This window comes from Cervus canadensis, chromosome 32 (assembly GCF_019320065.1).
Source record: "Cervus canadensis isolate Bull #8, Minnesota chromosome 32, ASM1932006v1, whole genome shotgun sequence".
In the NCBI taxonomy this organism is placed as follows: Eukaryota; Metazoa; Chordata; class Mammalia; order Artiodactyla; family Cervidae; genus Cervus; species Cervus canadensis.
In genome coordinates this window covers 32,201,879-32,221,955 of record NC_057417.1, presented here as the reverse complement: position 1 = coordinate 32,221,955, position 20,077 = coordinate 32,201,879, and the positions used below count along the sequence as shown (strand labels likewise).

Here is a 20,077-nt window from a genome sequence, read left to right as displayed (position 1 = left end):
GGGGACTGAGAGATGGGTATTTTATTTTTATTCTTAGTGTGCCTGTCTAAAACTTTAACTTTTCAGTTTCTTTGGCTGCGTGGGGTTTTCATGGCCCTACGTGGGCTTTCTCTAGCTGGCGGCGAGAGGGGCCCACTGCTCGTTGTGGTGTGCGGGCTTCTCCTGGCAGTGGTTTCTCTTGCTGCAGAGCACGGCCTGCAGACACGAGGACTTCAGTAGCTGCGGTTCCCGGGCTCTAGAGCACAGGCTCAGTAGCTGTGGGGCACGGGCTCAGCTGCTTCACGGCATCCGGGATCCTCCCAGACCAGGGATTGAACCCACGGTGCCTACATCAGCAGGCGGATTCTTATCCACTGCACCACCAGGGAAGCCCTGTCTAAAACTTTTTATTATGGGTCCAAACATTTATTCAAGCAGAGACTCGGGAATTCCCTGAAAGTCCAACGTTTGGAACTCTCCACTTGCCCTGCCGAGGACCTGGGTTTGATCCCTGGTCAGAGTCAGGCTGAGTGGGCCAAAAATAAAAAAAGAGAGACTCACATAGGTCATCCCCACGTACCCATCACCCTGTCTGGAAGAGTTTAAGGCAAAACCCAGGCAGCGTGTCATTTCATAGGGAATGTTTTGTCGCGGATTGTGGGATCTTACTTCCCTGACCAGGGATCGAACCCGGGCCCTCGGCAGTGAAATCACCGAGTCCTGACCACTGGACCACCAGGGAAGTCCCTCCTCCTGTGACTTCTGTGGGGGCATGCACCGGGGATGGGACGCCCCCGCCCGTCTGTGGTGGGTAGGACCAGAAATTCTCCGAGGCTGTCGGGTGGGGAGGAGTCTGAGTCTCTGTGACTCGGGGACCTGGGCTCAGGCCGGGCCGAGCAGGCCCTCCCGGTGGCCTGGTTTCCCTCCCCAGACCAGGCAGCAGGGTGCCCGGTGGCCAGCCTGGGAGTGGCTCAGGCCCAGGCCCAGCCCCAGCCAAGCACGTCCGTTCTCCCCAGGCCATGCCCTGGTTCTGGGCAGCTCAGGTGGCACCTGGGTTCCCGGGGGGCCCAGGGACACAGCGTCCGTGTTCCTGTCCTTCCCCAGAGGGACCTGAGGTGGAGCCTGCGGACAGGACCGTGTGGCCGCGCTGGACACAGAGGTTCCCATTGTAACCGACACGTGGGGAAGGCGAGAGGCGGGGACGTGGGTGCAGAGCAGACGGGCAGTTTTGAAAATGCTCTTCGGCTCAACTGACTCGATGGAGGTTTTGCTGCTACATTGACATTTCAGTAATAACTAATGAGAATAATTTTTTAAAAACCTGACTAATTCATGTTCTTGTACAGCAGAAAGTAACACCACATTGTAAGCAATTATCCTTTGATTAAAAAAAACCCTGTGATAAACCATAATGGAAAAGAATATTTGAAAAAAAGAATGTATATATACGTATGGCCGAATCACTTTGCTGTACAATAGGAACTAACAACGTTGTAAATCAACTATACTTCAATTAAAAAAACAAAAACCCTGAGATGCTTTCCTTTCTCCTCATCTAAGGGGCTTCCCTGGTGGCTCAGTGGTAAAGAATCTGCCTGCAATGTAGGAGACACAGGTTTGATCCCTAGGTCAGGAAGATCCCCTGGAGGAGGCAGTGGCAACCGGCTCCAGTATTCTTTTCTGGAGAATCCCATGGACAGAGAAGCCTGGTGGGCTACAGTCCGTGGGGTCTCAAAGAGTCGGACACGACTTAGTGACTAAACAACAACAAATAGGCTTGAAACCCACTGGAGGGTGGGTTTACACAATTTTGTAAAGCTATTATCCTCCAATTAAAAAAAATTCTGTGTTTGCTTGTCTTTGAAGTTCAAGGAGAGGAAAACAGTCTAATAGCAGTTATGCAGGTAGTGGGGTGGAGTGGAGGGAGGTGGAGGACAAAGGCCTTTTTAGGTTTTGGGATATTTGAACTATGTGAATGTCTTGTCTATTCAGAAGAAATTAAATAATAATCACTTAGCTCCACACCTGTTGAAGTTAACCTCAATTCTTCATATATTGACTCCTCCCTGGCCCTCCCACCCCCAGTCTCAGGACTAACCTGATTCCCCAATGCCTCAGTCTCTATTCTGTTCACTTGACCTGCCTGCCCTTGTCCATGGGGAAATCCAAGGTCCCCTTTCTATGTCCCATCCTCCACATTGCTCTATCTGATGTTAATTTATTCAGCAAATTGGCACAAGGCTTACGCTCCTGGCCAAATGATCCTAAAGCTGTGCTCCACCATTGCTCTGACTATATGACTAGGGTCCTGGGAATTCCTGGGGACCTTAGGGGGCTGGAGGGAGTCTGGCCCATCTGGGTCCCCAAGACCAGCTGGCGTTTATGAGCACTGACCACGTGCCAGGCTCTGTCATCTAGGTGCCTGGTGTGTGGAGTCACCAACCTGTCCCCATCTGCCCAAGACCTTCCTGGTTCGAAAACCGAGTGCCACGTCCCAGGAACCCCTTGGTCCCATTCATGTGTGTGGGCTCCTGTCCTCTCGGCTTCTCTCCCGGGACAGATGCTATCATGATGCCCGTCTTAGAGATGGAAAAACTGAGGACCAGGGTGTACATTTGACCGCAGGAAGCCCAGTGCAAGAAGCCAGGGCTACCACCCAGCCAGGCTCTCCAATCTTTGCACCCATCAAAAGCATAACCTGGGAAAGCCTGGACCTGCTCCCACCGCTGGCCTGACTGAGAGGCAGGAGCCCCCAACTCCAGCTCCACAGCAGGCGTGTCTCAGCAGATCCCAGTCCTCGCTGTCAGCACAGGACTGCTGCCCCCAGCCTTCAGTTATTCAGCATCCTCTCTTAAGAGCCGTGGTAGCTGACCAGAGAGTTGGCCCTAACCAGAGATTCTTAGGGATAGCAATGGGTTCTGAGGGTGGCCAGGGACAGGGTCTGAGCTCGAAGTCCTCAGGGACCTTCAGACCACCCTGAGATGAGGGATTTGCATCTCTTTTACAAAAGGTGAAACAGGCTCAGAGAGGTTAAGTAACTTGCCTACAGTCACACCGCCAGGGAGACCCTGGGTTTCAAGCCTGTTTGTCGGTGTTTAGTCACTAAAAGTCATGTCCAACTCTTGCGACCTCATGGACTGTAGCCTGCCAGGCTCCCCTGTCCATGGGATTTTCCAGGCAAGAATACTGGAGTGGGTCGCCATTTCCTCCTCCAGGGGATCTTCCCGACCCAGGGATTGAACCCACAGACTCGGGTTCGCCTGCATTGGCAGGTGGATCCTTTATCACGGAACCACCAGGGAAACACCTATCAGATGACCTCAAAATGAGAAACTTGGTTTCTCAGCTCTCCAGAGCTTTGTGGGAGGGTGTGCTATGGGCAGTGGCTGTCTGGGGCTCAAGGCCCTGCCAGTTAACCTACCTGACCTACAATAACGGGAAGGTAACACAGAATTACCCTGGAAGATAAAAGCCCCTGGAGGAGGCTGCCGGGGGGGGGGGGGGGCAGAGGCGCAGACCAACCAGCCCGGGAGCTAGTTCAGTGCCCTCTGCCTTCAGCCTCAAGACCTTGTGGGCAGCCTGTGGTCACGCTGGCATTCCAGGGGCTTGCCTGGCATGTGGGGAATGTCCCAGCAAAAGTCTTGGCCTTTGGAGATGCTCAGAAAAGGGAAGTGCTCCTCTCCAGGGTGGTGGTGGGGATGGGCATCTGTAGAAAATATCCCCTCCTGGGTACCAGGCTCAGAGTCCAGTGCAGTGGGACCTGGGGGGAGGTACAGAGTGGGAGGTGTGCTGGCCCCTGGGGCTGGAGACCCGGGTTGTCCCCCCTTAGGGCTGTGCTTCCTGAGTCCTAGCACATCTCTTACCTGCTTCATACAAGGGCTCACTACTCACTCTATAGCAAAGAACAGGGATGTCTGGCATGCTGCAGCCTATGGGGTCGCAAAGAGTTGGACACGACCCAGTGATGGAACAGCAACTCGCTCTATGCCTGTGAACCTCACCAGAACCCTGTGACCTCTGCAGCCTCGGGATGGGAACGCCGTCACTACCCCGGAGACCGATTTGGGCCAGGGGGGCTGGGTGCCTGGATCCCCGGGAGGGAGGGTGCGTTTCCGAGCAGCGTTCTGGAAGGGACACTTCGGGGAACCACAGACCCCGCTTTGGAGGCTGCAGAGCCTGGGTTGGGTGAGTTGGGGCCGGCAGACCCCTTCCCAGCTCCTGACCTGCGCCCACCCTTCCGCCCACAGGCACTTGGAGGGTCCCCTCTCTGCTCCTTCAAGGCTCTGAGCTAAGTCCGCCTCCTCCAGGAGCCTCCGGAGCGCTCCGCTAGCACTGATGAGCTCCGTGGTTTCCGAGGTCTCTAATCCACAACCTCTAATCTGACTCGGGCCTTCCTCCCGACTGGGCTTGGGGTTGGGGGGGCCTCTGAGGGGTCCCCTGCTCTGGGCGAGCCTTCAGGCTGCGGCGCCGCGAGGGTGGGGCTTTGGTCTTGGGGGGAAGGGAGCGGTGGCCCCAAGTCGGGGGGACTGCAGAGGCCGGCAGTGCAGAAGGAGGGGCGGCTGAGAGCGCAGCCGCCGCCCGCGCCCCTCCGGGCCCCCAGCGCCACTCGGCTCGCTGGCTCAGCCCGCGCGCCCCCCGCTCGGCGAGCCCCGGGGCGGGGCGGGGCGGGGGCGGGGCCTGGCGGCGCTGACGTCACCCCGCCTATAAAGGGGCGCGGGCGCCGCGAGCCGGCTTTGTAAAGCCGCTGCTGAGGGTGCGCGCACTGCCGCGGCAGCCGCCGAACAAAGGAGCAAGGCACCGCCGCCGGGACCCGCCACCGACCGCCCGGGCCGCGCCGGCCCGCCGCCAGCCGCCACCATGACCGCCAACGGCACGGCCGAGGCCCTGCAGATCCAGTTCGGGCTCATCAACTGCAACAACAAGTACCTGACGGCCGAGACGTTCGGGTTCAAGGTGAACGCCTCGGCCAGCAGCCTGAAAAAGAAGCAGATCTGGACGCTGGAGCAGCCGCCCGATGAGGCGGGCAGCGCCGCCGTGTGCCTCCGCAGCCACCTGGGTCGCTACCTGGCGGCCGACAAGGACGGCAACGTGACCTGCGAGCACGAGGCGCCCGGCGCCGACTGTCGCTTTCTCATCGTGGCGCACGACGACGGCCGCTGGTCGCTGCAGTCCGAGGCGCACCGGCGCTACTTCGGCGGCACCGAGGACCGCCTGTCGTGCTTCGCTCAGACCGTGTCGCCGGCCGAGAAGTGGAGCGTGCACATCGCTATGCACCCGCAGGTCAACATCTACAGCCTGGCCCGCAAGCGCTACGCACACCTGGGCGCGCGGCCGGCCGACGAGATCTCGGTGGACCGCGACGTGCCCTGGGGCGTCGACTCGCTCATCACGCTGGCCTTCCAAGACCAGCGCTACAGCTTGCAGACGGCCGACCACCGCTTCCTGCGCCACGACGGGCGCCTAGTGGCGCACCCCGAGCCCGCTACCGGCTACACGCTGGAGTTCCGCTCCGGCAAGGTGGCCTTCCGCGACTGCGAGGGCCGCTACCTGGCGCCGTCGGGGCCCAGCGGCACCCTCAAGGCGGGCAAGGCCACCAAGGTGGGCAAGGACGAGCTCTTCGCCCTGGAGCAGAGCTGCGCCCAGGTCGTGCTGCAGGCGGCCAACGAGAGGAACGTGTCCACGCGCCAGGGTGAGTGGGGACGCCGTCCCTCGCCTCTTCACGGCCTTGCACAAAGCGCACCCCACCCCACCCCCGTCCCCACGCCTCCCGCCTTTCCTCGCCCGCGGCAATCCCGAGTGACGCCGGGTGCGCCCCCGCTGGGCGCTCAGACCACCCCACCCGGCCGCGGAGCGTGCGCTCCGACCTCGAGGAAGGGGCGAGGGGTGGGGCTTTGCCCATCCTTGGGGGCCGTGGCGCGGCCCCCACTCCGCCTTGGGCTTGGGGCTCCCTAGGCCGCGCTCAGGCCCCGCCCCGGGTGCCACCCTCGCACCCCCTGCCCAATCTGGGTCTTCCTGACTCGTGCGGATCCCTGGGCTCCGTGGGCCCAGCCCTGGGGGAGGGGACGCCCCTCGCCCGGTGCCTCGTGCGCTTCCCCCCGTTAGTGGGTCTTCAGTTCCAGGGCGGAGCGAGGGGTCGCCCTCGGCGCTGGGCGCGTTCGCGCTCCCTAAGGGCCGCCTTTCGCGGGCGGAATGGGGAGTCCTTTGGTCTCCGCGGGGTGCGCGTCCACCTCCCCTGGGTCTGGGCTTCTCTGCACCCTCTCTGGCTGCTGGGAGGGGTTGGCCTCTGCTGGAGGGGGGCGCCCGGAGTGTCTGCCCTTCCCCCCAGCCCCTCCTCCCGCGTCCGCCCCGCGCTCGAGGCCGCGGCCTTTGTGAGCAGGGGGCGGGCTCCTCGACAGGGCCCTCCCTCGCCCCCTTTGTCCTGCTCGGTCTCTGCGGATGGGAAAACCAGATGAGGCTGGGCGGGGAGGGAGTCGGCTTTCTGCGGTACCCCCTGCTGGGAACCCCCCCGCGCCGCCCCCCAACCCCGGGCCGGGTGTTCCATCCGAAGCCGCCCCACGGCCTCCCTGCTCGCGCCCAGGTCCAGGGCGGCGTGGCGGGGATGGCGGCCCGCCAGGCACCCCGCCCTGCGGCTCGCGGCCGTGCGCTCTGCTCCGTGGGTGCCCGAGAGCGGTCCCAGCGTGAGCCGGGAGACTCGAGCCCGGCACCCTCGGAAAGTGCCTGCCCCCTTCCCGCCTCGAGTAAACCCACCCCCTAAGACTCCCGCCTGGAACAGCTGGCTGCAACTCGACGCATCCTTTCCTGGGGCCTCCCGCTGGCCTGGCCATTTCCTACCGGCCTGCCCGCCAGAATGAGCCCCCGCTTTCCGGGCTCAGATTCCCTCCTAGGCGGCTTCTCTTCCTTCTGGCGCCCTGGCCCCTCCTTTGACCCAGAAGGCAGTCTGTTCCTTCTGCCCCCCGGGGAACCTCTGGATGTCTTGCTCCCCCCAGACAGGAAGGTGGACCCCGGCCTCTGGAGATAGATAGCTGGGTGGGAACCCCAGGCAATGGCCCGCCTTCCTCCTGATGACCACCCTCCAGACTGTACTCTGCCCAGAAGGTTGCAGCCCGGTGGCAGCTCCCGCCCGAGGTTGCAGGCTGAGGACTGAAGTGGGCCAAGCTTCTTCCATCCTGCAGATGAGCGGGTTTGGGCCCAGAGAGAAGCCCTGTTCCCAAGGTCACACAGCAAGCATGCAGCAGGCAGAACTGGGTTTGAGTCCAGAAAGGGTCCTCATCTGGACCCCTGACGCCTCCCAGCCTCTGGGGACCACAGGACCTCCCCTCTCCAGTCTCACACAGCACTAGGTGGGGCAGGACTCCTCACCTACTCCGCAAACACTGAACCCCTAGCGAGTGAGGCATGCTGAGGCCTGAGTGGTGAGCAAATAGGCACGTCCCGGAGCCTTCCCTGCTGGGCGCTGTGTCCTCACTGGGACGTGAGCCACATCTTGGGCAACAGAGGTGTCTGGGACTCCAGGACCATGAGGGCCCCAGGTTAGATGGGAGAGGTCCCTTTCCAGGGAGGACATTTGACCTGACCTGAGGATGAACAGAAGGTGGGGTGTATCAGGTGTGTGGGACAGTGTTGCGGACACAGAGCGCAGCTTGTGCAAAGGCCCTGAGGCAGAGAGGAGCAGAAAGCCCAATGCTGGCGGAGAAGCAGCTTGTGAGGTTGGTCCACGGGACTGGATCAGCCAGCAGGGCTGCAGGACCCGGAGTGGGTGCTTATCAATGAAGGATGCTCGGTGCTTGCCGGCTGTGTCCCACCCCTTCCCTGGGAAAGACATGGCAGGAGCCCCCTGGGGCCAGGAAGGGGCAGAGAGAGCCTGGGGTATTTTCAGCAGGTTCCAGGCGGCGAGCCTGGGCAGACACCCTGTCCTTTGAGTAAGGCTCGCTGGGGGTGTCATGGTGTGTGATTCAGGCTGATGGGGCAGGAGGAGCCTCCGGAAATTGCAGCAGGAGAGCTGCAGGCTCATCTGTGTGTTTAAAGGGGAGGGAGCTTTGGGGGCCAAGATTGGGGCTCCCTTGGCCTCAGGTTTTGGGGTCCACTCTGACGTCTGGTCTCCCTGGCGGGATGGAGGGTGATGGGGGCCGGGCTGTGTGGGGTTGGGGGGCGTGCCTGCAGAGGCCATTTTGGACAGGCCTGCGTGGCAGGGAGGCGGGGGCGGCTCCTCCAGACACACGTTGGGAAACGCAGGCCAGGAAGGAGGAGCCTCCTGGGTTTTGCGGGCGGGGGATATGAGTCATCCCAGCAGCCAGGGCCTGTGCGGGTGGGGTGCTTCCTGCTGAAGCTGCAAGCTGCTCTCTGGCCTCAGTATCCCCATCTGTAAAGGGCTCCACCAGGGCACGTTCTTTGTGGCCAGACCGTATTTTTGGGAGGACGTCATCGCAGCCACCGTTAGGGGCAGTGTTGGCCACCAGGCCGTAGGGTCCCGAGAGCTGCTGTGACAAGGCAGATGGCCCTCGTCCACCCGAGGTCCTGGGAAGTGGGGTCACCATGACCACACAGGCGGGGCTGCCGAGTGAGCCGTATTCAAGCTCCTTTGGCCCCTGACTGTCCTGGGCTCCACTGCCCTGGTGGCTCAGATGGTGAGATATCTGCCTGCAGTGTGGGAGACCCGGGTTTGATCCCCGGGTCAGGACGATCCCCTGGAGGAGGGCATGGCAACCCACTCCAGTATTCTTGCCTGGAGAATCCCATGGACAGAGGAGCCTGGCGGGCTTCAGTCCATGGGGGGTTGCAGAGTTGGACATGACTGAGCGACTCACACCTACACACACTGCCCTGGGCTCCAGCCGGACCCTGGGCGGAGCGTCAGCACAGTTCCCCCTGACCTCACAGCCCCTTTGCCTCGGGCCAGCCGCAGCCCGGGGTCTCTGTGCTCAGGAAGTGCCCAGCCCCAGCGGCTGGAAGGCGAGGCTGGCTGAGGAAGGGCTGGACAGGCCGGGCTTTGTAGGATGTGTAAGAGTTCTCTTGATGAGGCAGGTCATGTTGGCCTCAGGGAAGGATGAGGCCACTCCTCAAGAATGAGGAAGCTCGTGTGAAGATGGAGTAGGAATTTAAGGGGGTCAGGTAGTGGCAAGAGTTGACAGCAAGGAGAAGTGAGGTGAGGCCACAGAAGTTTCTGGGCTCCCTCCCTTAAACTGAATGGGGGTGGTGGAGAGCGCCCGATTTTTGACCAGCCAGGGGATTTGGGGACTAAGGCTGGGGGGGATGAGACCATGGGTGTGCTGCAGGCAGGGCTGTGCTGGACGGCCCTGGGGCTGGAGACAGGGAAAGCCGTGATGGACGGGGGCAGGGCCCGGCATCTCGGGGGCCCAGGGGGCGTGCCCGTGGGCTCTGCTGAGCCCCCGCACCTCTCTCCTTACTTCCCGGGGCTCCAGTGGGCCTGTGACTCACGCTTTCTGTGCTGCTGTTGATGAAAAGAAAAATCCCAAAGAAAACCCTGTTCCCATGGTAACCCAGCTCTAATTAGAGACTCCCAAGGCCGAGTGGGGCCTTTCCCATTGGGGCAGGGCCTTGGAGCCAGGAGGGGCCCCCCTGGATGGAGTGGACACTCCCCCCAGCCCCTCCTGTGGGGGACAGAAGACCCGGTGTCTACTTGGTGTTGGGCTCCTCCATGCTTTTGATCTCCTGGCAGAATCGAGAGACACCGAGCCCGGTTGACAGGGAAACTGAGGCTGGGGGTGTGGTGCTCACACAAGGTGCCTGGCCCCCAGTTTGAGTACCTTGCTCGCCGGCCTAGGCCTGTTGATCACACCAGTTCCAGGACTGGACGCAGCCAGGCTGGGTGGGGTCTGAGTGAGCAGAGGGCGGTGGTCATCGTGTGGCCCCGGGAAGAGCCTGGTGTGCGCCTTGTGAACCTGCAGGGCCGTGTACTAGCGGGCAGGCTGGCAAGCGCAGGCTGCTGACTGCCATTCACAGCCCTCCCCTGCCCTCCTGTCCTTCCCTTGCCATCAGCCGGCCTCCCATGCATGGGGCACGTGGTGCCCCGTGGCCCGGCGGGTGGGGTGGGGCAGGCTGGCTGGACGGGTCTGAGCCAGGAGGGACCCCCGCCCCGCATGCTCGGCGTGGCCCCAGGACGACCCGGCTCTTGCGGACTGGGCGCCCCAGCAGGCCCAGCCCTTGCTGCTCCTCACCTGGTGCTCTGCGGAGGGTGTCGTGGTGGATGGCACTCACCCCCACCCCGGGGCCTGAGTAGACAGCTGATCCCTGGCACTGGGGCTCAGGGGACCCTGGGGGGCTGGGGGTCGAGCCCAGCGGTAGTGAGGGTCTGCTCAGGGTGACCTGAGGAGGCCGCGGCCACCAGTCCAGAGAGGGGAGGGAGGGTTCGAGGACAGGGCTTGGCACGAGGCCTGCGTTTGTCCCCTTCTCCTCCCAAGAGCCCGGGGACCCCTAGCTTTCTCCCTGGATGACCTTGGGCACGGGCACTATTTTTCTATCTCCCTCTCTCTTGTGAGGCAGGGTGCCGCTGACGTGGGACACAAGACCTGGTGGCGTGGGGCTGACACCTGTCAGGCCCTCTGGGTGGTGCCTAGAGAGCCAAGAAGGGGTCCTGGGCAGGGGGCGGGGCACTCAGCCCCCAGGCCTTGCCACCCGCCAGCCTCATCTCATCTGAAGGGGCGCCTGCCACCGGCCCGGCTTCTTAAAGGCCTGGAGGCCCACCTCACCCGACACTTAGGCTCTTAGACCCACGGTGCTTGGGGGCGCGAACTTGTGGTTGTGACCAAAGGTTGCATTTCAGGTTTTAGCTGGAGTCCACACGGGTGTGCAAAAGCGATGGGGCTGCAGCTTGTGGGAACAAAACCCCTGAAGCCACCCCTTTTGCAGACGATTTCAGGATGTGGACACATGTGAAGGTGTTAGGCAGGTGGTGTGCAAATCGCAATCTGCCGCCCGCATGCACTTTAAGGTCAAGAAAACATGTGTGTGAATGCAGGGGAAACGGTTAGGAGGCTGTGGTCGCCCAGCGTTCACAGAGGCTCTCCGGGGGTGCAGTGGGCATGGGGGTGGTGTGTGACTTCGCTTTTAGGAGTTTTCTAGATTTCCTGAGAGGAACGTGTGCAGTTGCTCTTTGAACTTTTACACATCACAGACGCAGGAGGGAACAATGAACCACCACATAGCAATCCCGCGGCTGCCACACCAGCTCCCTGGGCCTCCATTCATTGTTTCTGGTTGTACTTCCTGCAGAACCCAGACATCCGGGCGTTTCATCTCGAAATCTTTGCCTGTGTCTCTGTAAACAGCAAGGCGTCCTCTTACGCACTGACAGCATGATTAGCAGTGATTAACCCTTCCCCTCTAACCCCGGGCCACATTCAGATTCTCCCTGTTGGTTCTACAGTATCTTCTTGCATCTGTTTTTTTTTTTTTTTTGCATCTGGTTTGTTGCAGAGTCTGACGTCTGTAAAATCAGAGAGAGTGATGTGTAAGTGGACCTGGCAGGCTTTGGTCCTTGACTGGTCCTGCCCGGGGTCCTGGGTTCTCCCTCTGATGCGGAGGCCAAGGGGTCTGAGCCGTGCGGTGGGTTCTCAGTAGCACCCCCCCCGCCCCCGCTGTACTCGTGTGAGGGCAGGGCTGAGGGTCAGCCAGAACTGGGGGTTGCGGGGGTCCCTGGTCCTAGCTGGAGGCTCTCCCCGCAGGTATGGACCTGTCGGCCAATCAGGACGAAGAGACCGACCAAGAGACCTTCCAACTGGAGATCGACCGCGACACCAAAAAATGTGCTTTCCGCACCCACTCGGGCAAGTACTGGACGCTGACGACCACCGGGGGTGTGCAGTCCACCGCCTCCACCAAGTGAGTGCCTGCTGCCCGCACTCGCCCAGGCCGGCCCTTCCTGGGGGGACGACCTCTCCTGACCCTGTCCCCCCACCCCTTGCCCCAGGGATGCCAGATGCTACTTTGACATTGAGTGGCGTGATCGGAGGATTATTCTGCGTGCGTCCAATGGCAAGTTCGTGACAGCCAAGAAGAATGGCCAGCTGGCGGCCTCCGTGGAGACGGCAGGTAGCCGCCTCGGGCACACCTCAAGCCCCAGTTCCCTGCGGGGGGGGTCCTCACTATGCCATGGTCACTTACGAAGCCCGCCCTGTACCGGGCATCCTCCCAGACCGCCCCCACCTCGCCTCCCCCAGGGCTGGCGTGCTGTGACCCCAGGCTCCTGCTGTCCCTCTCTGAGCCACACCCTGGGCATTGCACCCCCCACCCTCGCCCCAGTCCCCCTGAGGCTCACTGCTTTTCCCACTTCCTGGGACAGGGGACTCGGAGCTCTTCCTCATGAAGCTGATCAACCGGCCCATCATTGTGTTCCGCGGGGAGCACGGCTTCATCGGCTGCCGCAAGGTCACGGGCACCCTGGACGCCAACCGCTCCAACTATGACGTCTTCCAGCTGGAGTTCCGAGACGGCGCCTACAACATCAAAGGCAGGTTGCCCTGTGGGCAGGGCTGAGCGGGGCCCCCGGGGGCAGGGAGGGCCAGTGTTGGGCACAGAGGGTACCCTCCTCCCCTCTGTGCCCTGCTTGGCGCTCCAACATGGCTTGGGCCATTCCAGGCCCCACGTGGCCGCCAGGGGCTCAAGCTGGGGGAGCCCCTTCTGCTCTAGTGGGTACAGGAGGGAGACTGCGGCAGACAGAGCTAGGGAGGAAGACGGGGTCCTCGGAAGGGTCGGCAGGGGCACCGGCACACACGAGCTGTGGGTGGCAGGTGGCCAGGAGGGGCTCCATCCATCCACTTGGGTGGACAGCAGACCCCAGCTCCGCTCTGGGAGCCGTGATTGCAGGGTGGAGGGCAGAGCCCGAGGCAGGCCCTGACGGGGTCCCCCCTGCGCCCCTGCAGACTCCACGGGCAAGTACTGGACGGTGGGCAATGACGCGTCCGTGACCAGCAGCAGCGACACCCCGGTGGACTTCTTCCTGGAGTTCTGTGACTACAACAAGGTGGCCATCAAGGTGGGCGGGCACTACCTGAAGGGGGACCACGCGGGGGTCCTGAAGGCCTGCGCCGACACCATCGACCCCACCACGCTGTGGGAGTACTAGACCCCCGCCCCCGCGGCCCCTCCCTGCCCTGCCCCCGCCCCCGGCTAACTCTCTTCTCCTGGGGGGCTCCGCTGCGGGTGGCGAGCCCCTAGCCTTTCAAACTGGAAACCCAGAGCAAGCGGTGCCCTCACCGGTCGTCCTCCGGGGCAGGCCGGCGCTCTGACCTGGCCCTCGGTGGGCTGTCCCGGCCCTCTGCCCTCTCTTCTGCACCCTGGGCGAGGCTGGAACTTCTCTCTCCTGACCTCAGACGACTCTGAGCCTTATTTCCCCCAAAGAGGCCGAGGAGGAGTGGGGGAGCTGGGAGGCCTTCCCGAGCCCCCGCCGCCCCCCCCCCCGGAATGGCGGGGTGCGTAACTGGAATCTCCTGTCCCTCCTGAGCCTCCCCCCACCCCCGCCCCCAGGAGCCACGCTCCCGCCCCAGGCCTGTCGGTGGCCCCCCTTTTGTCTGGACAGGTCGGGGCTGGCTCCTGCCCCTGCACACCCTGCTGGGATCTGGGGACCCTGCCCCTGTCTCTCTTGGCTTTCCCTCTGGCCTGACTGGAAGCAGAAGATGACCAAATCAGTATTTTTTTTTTTTTAATGAAATGTTATTGCTAGAGGAGCCCCAGGCAAGCCTGGTTGTAGGCATGAGTGGGCTTGAGGGGATCTTGAGACAGAGGCCTCTCCTGGCCTCTGCGCCCTCTCCTCCCACTAGTGGTGGGGCAGGCGGGGCGCCTCTCCGAATCCAAACTCCCCCACCTCCCCAGGGGCTTCCTCTGCCCCGCCCTCCCGAGTGCCCACCCCAGGCCTGGGTCTCACCTGGTGGTGCTGGGCCCCTCACCGCCTCAGCCAGGGCCCCGTGTGGTTGGTGCTCCTCGTCTGACCAGACTCCCGGTCGCAGCGCGGGATGAAGCTGGGCGTGGCCCTCAACCCCTCAGCCGGGAGCACCCTGGAAGCCCTGCCCCTGCCGGCTCCCCTCCCATCCGGTTAGTGTCCACCATGCATCTCACTCTGGGTGTCTTGGTCTTTTATTTTTTGTAAGTGTCATTTGTATAACTCTAAACGCCCATGATAGTAGCTTCAGACTGGAAAGAGCAAAATAAAATAATGCAAGTCTGCAGCCTTGAGACTGTGTGTGTGTGTGTGTGCCCCGCGCTGGGATGAAGGCAGACGGGAGTGGTGGGCCTGGGAACCGACTCCTGCACTTTAGAGGTTAGAGGTCAGGCGCACACAAACCAGCACACCTGGGCAGGTGTGCCTTGATTAGAGTGTGGAGGCCTGGGCTGCCCCCTTTCCATCCTGAAGAGGCCTCCTGTGCATCCATCCACACCCCCAGACCGCAGGCTCCCACCGAGGTGGGGACCGGCCCTGAGAGGAGTCCGCCGGGTGGACTAGGCTTGCGGTCCAGGGTGGGTGCCTGGATCAGAAAACGCCGGCGCCCAGCTTGAAGAGGGACAGAGCCACTTCTCTGTCTGGCAGATAAGGCCAGGAAGTTTCCGGCCTTGAGGGGTCACCTGGGTCCCAAGTCCACCCTGCCCTTCTTGGTCCCTGGCAGGCCTCCACGTGGCCAGCTCTGCAGGGACCTCCAGAGAGACAGGCGCTGGGCGAGCCCTCTTGTGCAGTCCCTCATGTTACCCAGAGCCTGCCTGTCCCCATCTTACGGAGGGGCAGACAGGCTGAGAGCAGCAAGGCGCAGCCTTGGGGGTGGAATGGGGTTGCCCCACGGGTGTCCAACAGGCAGGCGGCGACTGAAGACGGACTTGGGCCTACGGCCGTCTCTCAGGGGCAGAGGGGGCCTGAGCGGTCAGCGGAAGCGCTGATTGGCTGTCGATGACGAAACTGGGATGCCTGCGCTGTGATTGGTGGTCCCTGGGGGCGGGAGTCTCGAGATTGACAAGGACAGATGGCCACAAAGGGATGGTGAGCTCCCAGCGGGGTCCTGGCGACCAACCCCCACCACTGTTCAAGCCAGGCTGGAAGCCAGAGTAGTCTCAGTGACGAGGAAGGAGCAGATGAGGATTCCAGAGCCAAGCTCTTACAGACCGTTGGGGGCGGGGGTCCCCAGTTGGGCAGTGGAGCGAGGCGGAGGTGTTCCCCGAGGTGCCCGGGGAGGGGGCTGCCCAGGAGCGGAATGACCTGTCCTGGAGAGATTCCAGGGACCTCTGCCCGCATCCTCTGAGCCAGGCCTAGGGGCTGATTCTAAATTCCACGCGTTCTGCAGAAATGAGCACTGGCTGTGCGCGTTCCAGGGCCTGTTCCCCTTCCCCTCATCTTCTCTGCAAACGAGGTGCAAAGTCTGGTGGCGGAGGCGATCACACCTAGGGAGGAGGGGGACCTAACCCAGTACCTGGGACGGGAAGAGCGGCCAGGCCAGGGAACCACCGCGCATGCAAAGGTCAGGAGTTGTGGCTGGGCCCTGGCTGGGTCCCGAGGAGGAGTGGATCTGCCCGAGTGAGGCCGTTGTCTCCAGGTCCCGTGGAGGCAACAGGATGCTGTGGGAAGGAGGCGGACACTAGGGTGGTGCGCAGGAGCACCGTGGGGACCTCCAGATTCACTCCTGCGCGCCGGGGCTCCCCAAGTGCTGACAGCAAAGTGCACCCACCCCCCCCACCCCCCTGCCCCGCCTCCGCACCCCCGTCAGAACTGGTTCTGACGCCCCACATCAGATTCCTGGGCAAAGCATGCAGTTCTTCCTCCAACCGTAAGCGTGTTTGCCTCCTCAGCGATTTCCAGTTCACAGGCCCGCGACCCCAGGACCCTGCACACACAGGCACACAGGCACACGAGTGGGTGTGTGCACACAGGAACACGTGAAGGCACGCACAAGAGCCCAGTGCACACTACTCAGGTGCACATGGACACGACATGCACACACGGGCACACGGGCCAGCCCGCCAGGACAAGGAGCCGGCGGGTTGCTCACCAGCCTGCCCTGACTCACAGGCTGCCGCCCTCTGTCCTTGGGGACTCCTTGCCCCAGCGTTCTCCTAGACCCTGACTGGCGGCTCCTCGCACCTCCAGCTGGGTCCGGGGCCAGCAGGGCCCCACAGTTCTGAGGGGGGGTTCCCCCCAAGCCTGCCATGGAGGACGAGCAGGAGTCCAGCCTCCCATTGCTCAGATGGGAAAACGGGGGCCTAGAGGTGCCCAGCGAGTCTGGGCAGGTGCAGCCCAGGCTCCCAGCTACTCCACTGGGGTTGGTTGTGAGCCCAAACGAAGAACACGCAGTTGAACTTGTAAGGAAGGAAGAAGCAAGGACAGGCAAGCTTTCTTCCCTTCCGTGAGTCCACCCCCGGCAGGGGCAGGACTGCCTGAGGCCGGGTGGGGCAGCTGCGGGCAGCTGTGGTTCCCAAGATGCAGCCCGGCTAGGAAAAAACAGGACTTTTTTTCACAGACAGCCATTCACATCCTTTTGGGGTGGGACTTCCAGCCCTGCTGGGGGCTCCAGCCCCGGGAGGACCCAGGTGGGTCCCTCAGAGCTTCCCAGGGGCATCTCCACAGGACACTTCAAACACAGCCCCCTCCTGCACTCCAAAGCTCAGGCTCTTCCCCTGTTCATCTCCGGGGAGACCTCGTTGGAGGACACCCCAGACCTAACTGGGCCCCTCTTCCTCCAGGGACACAGCGGCTTCTGCCAGAATTGGGGAGGGGGCCAAAACACACTGAAGTGTAAGGTGGGTGATGCTACAAAGAGACCCCCACCCCTCTGGACTCCCTGGGGACCCTCTGGCCTCAGTTTCCCTCCTTCAAGGGACAGCAAGACTGATGGGGGAGGGGCTCTGAGACCCCTGGGGCAGCAAGAGGAGAAGGGGACAGATGGGGGCTCCTGGCAGGAGGCCCGGAGAAGGGGCCCCAAGCCGCCCAGCAGGGGCGGGGCGGGGCTGAGCAATTGGCCTGAAGCCCCAGCCGGTTAGTGTGGGCCCTTGAGCTTAGCCAAGAGGAGGCCCATCCTCCCCGAGGTGTGAATAATTAAGACCAAAGCTGCAGGAGATGGGGGAGGGGACCCTGCACTCCTCTCCCTGCCCCCACCCCCACCAAACAGGGACAACCCCCAGAAGGGGTGGGAGACACACCTCCAGGAACCTGGGACTGGGCAGGCTCCTCTGAAAGAGCTATGATCCCCATCACAATTGTTGCTTTAAGAAATAAGAGGAGCCAGCAAGCAAGGGAAATCTGGTTTGTTGTTCTCACTTCCCCTCGCCGCAGCAGCGGCCCCAGTCAAGAAAGTCTCGCCTGAAAAAAAAGAAATAAGAGAATAGGGGGCTTCCCTGGTGGTCCAGTGGCCAAGAGTCTGCGCTCCCAATACAGGGGGCCGGGTTTCAATCCTTGGTCAGAGAACTAGATTCCGCATGCCTCGAGTTAAGAGTTTTCGTGCTGCGCTAATAGATCCTGAAGGCCGAAATGAAGATTGAAGTTCCCACAAGCTGAACTAAGACCCTGTGCAGCCAAAAAAAATAAATACTAAAAAAAAAAAAAAAACCTTTAAAAAGGTGTGGTATCTATGTATATATACACACATACATGCAATGGAGTACTGCTCAGTCGTAACAAGGAACGAAATCTTGCTTTTTGTACAACATGCCTGGATCTGGAGGGTATGTTGCGAAGTGAAATAAGTCAAACAAAGACAGATATTGTTGTAACAAGACAAAAACAGGCTCACAGACACAGGAACAAAGAGGGGGTTACCAGAATGGAGGACTTGGGGGTGGGGGACGAGTGAGTGCAATCGGTGAAGGGGCTTAGAGGTGCAGACATTCAGTTATAAAATGAACAGTTCCCCAGGATGCAATGCAGACACAGGGGAACTAGTTAATACTGTAACCGCTCTGTGTGGTGGGTGACAGCCGTAACCAGACTTATCCTGGTAGTAACTGTAACATATAGGACATCTCTGTGTAACACACACTATGTGCGTCTGTAGCTTACACTGTCGTGCACCTGAAACCAACACAACAGTGTAAGGCAGTGATGCTTCAGTAAAGAACCAACAAACCGAACAGGTATGTCCAGGTACTGACCGTCATGTGATCGGGTCCCCCAGAAACAAATGGATACGAGCATCCAGGCCAAAGCGGCTTCTCTGGGAGGTGACCCCAGGACGGCGAGAGGAGGGGACGGGAAGGAAGGCAATGCAGCGCCGTGGGCGCCAGGCTCCGAGCCCCGCTGGGCGGTTCAGGAGACCAGGGCAGCACACTGCAGACAGAGCCAGCCCTGACGAGCAGGGGCGCGGGCCTGTCACCCCCGCTCCTCCCCATCATGGTGGGCTGCTTTCCCGAGCTGAGGTTCACCGTGTGATGGGGGAGCCGGGGGGATATGTTATGCCCTGATTATCATGACCCCCACTGTATTTATTTTATTACAATTAATTAAATAACTTTTAATTGTGGTAGAATACAGTAGCATAAAGCGGGCTTCGCTGGTGGCTCAGAGGTAAAGAATCTGCCTGCCAGTGCAGGAGATGCAGGTTCCATCCCTGGGTTGGGAAGATCCCCTGGAGGAGGAAACGGCAACTCACTCCAGTATCCTTGCCTGGAGAATCCCATGGACAGAGGAGCCCGGCAGGCTACAGTCCATGGGGCCGCCAAAGAGTCAGACACGAGTTAGCAACTAAACAACACCAGCATAAAGTATCTTAACTGTTCGTGATGGTTCAGTAGTGCTCTTTACCCACATTGCTGGACCATCATCAAATCACCACCATCATCTCCAGAACTCTCTCCACCTTGTAAAACGGACACTCTGTCCACATTGAACACTGACTCCGGGCCTCCCAGTCCCTGGCACCCACCCTTATACAGTCTGTCTCCATGAACGTGATACTCAGGACCTCATCCGAGTAGAGTCCTACAGTGCTTGTTCTTTTCTGGTGAGCCTATTTCACTTAGCATAATGGTCCCAAGGTTCGCCCGTGCGGAAGCAAGTGCTAGAATTTCTTTTTAAGGCTGAATACTGGGGCTTCCCTGCTGGCCCAGTGGTTAAGAATTTGCCTTGCAAAAAAAAAAAAAAAGAATTTGCCTTGCAATGCAAGGGACACGGGTTCAATCCCTGCTCCAGGAAGATCCCGCATGCTGCGGGGCAACTAAGCCCGCGTACCTTAACTAAAGAGCAGCCCCTGCTTGCTGCGACGAGAGAAAAGCCCAGCCTGAGCAGCAGTGAAGGCAGCACAGCCAAAAAAAAAAAAAGACTGAATCCTGTTCGGTTGTATTGATATGCCACATCTGTCCATGGGCGTTTTGGTGGCTTCCGTTTATTAGCTATTGTGAATGATTTTGCTGTGACACGTAAGCGTACAAGACCCTGCTTTCCATTCTTCTGGGTACAGACCCAGAAGCGGGCCTGCTGGTCATGTGGCCATTCCAATTTTAAGGTTTTGAGAAACAGCCATAATGTCTCCCACAGCAGCTGCACCGCTTTCATCCCCAGTAAGGGTGTACGAGGGTTGTGTTTTATTTTCCGACACAAAGAGCATGGGACGTGTCCACCGCGCCCTCCCCTCACTGTCCCTTCACAGATGCCGTTTCCCTTATCTGCGCAGACAGACCTCCCTCCGTCCTGTCGCGTAGCCTCGCCACATCCCGTCTTATCTACCTTGGCCTGTGCTCGCGGACCTTCACATCCTATCTTGTGTGTCATGACTGGCACAGACACCGCTGAATGGAACAACGGTGGCAGGAACCTGTTTACAAGTCCCTGGGCTAGATTCCTGGAAGGATAATTCCTGGGTCACTTGACATTCTGATCGATGCGGTCTGATGGCCTCCCCCTAAGACCCTTCCCCCAGCCCCTGCCCAGCAGAGGGTGAGTGTTTCTTTACACCCTCCCCAACCTGGATGGAATCGCTCTGGAAGCTCCTGGCCAAGCCGAGAGGTGGGGAGCAGGGTGCAGTGTGCCTGGAGAGCCTGCCTGTGCTCACCAGGAGTGCAGGGGTCTGTTCTGGGGGCTCCTGCCTGCTGGGTTTCCTTCTTCCCCAAAGCGCCCCTGGCCGATTTGAGGGGTGTAAATAAAAGCCTCCCACACCTCCCAGGGCTCCAGACGACG

At 60.8% G+C, this 20,077-nt stretch overlaps 1 protein-coding gene and 1 non-coding gene across 2 annotated transcripts; one reads left to right on the top strand and one right to left on the bottom strand.

The window, feature by feature from the left end:
- Positions 1–648: 648 nt before the first annotated feature.
- TRNAE-UUC lies at positions 649–721 on the bottom strand. The gene has a single exon. It is a non-coding gene; the product is annotated as a tRNA-Glu (tRNA).
- A 3,989-nt stretch (positions 722–4,710) lies between these two features.
- Positions 4,711–14,166, top strand: FSCN1 (fascin actin-bundling protein 1). Its single transcript, XM_043455758.1, has 5 exons — positions 4,711–5,668; positions 11,661–11,817; positions 11,906–12,027; positions 12,278–12,445; positions 12,858–14,166. Exons 1-5 carry the CDS (start codon positions 4,837–4,839, stop codon positions 13,058–13,060), a joined length of 1,482 nt encoding a protein of 493 aa, XP_043311693.1. The 5' UTR covers positions 4,711–4,836; the 3' UTR covers positions 13,061–14,166.
- The last annotated feature ends 5,911 nt before the right edge of the window (positions 14,167–20,077 follow it).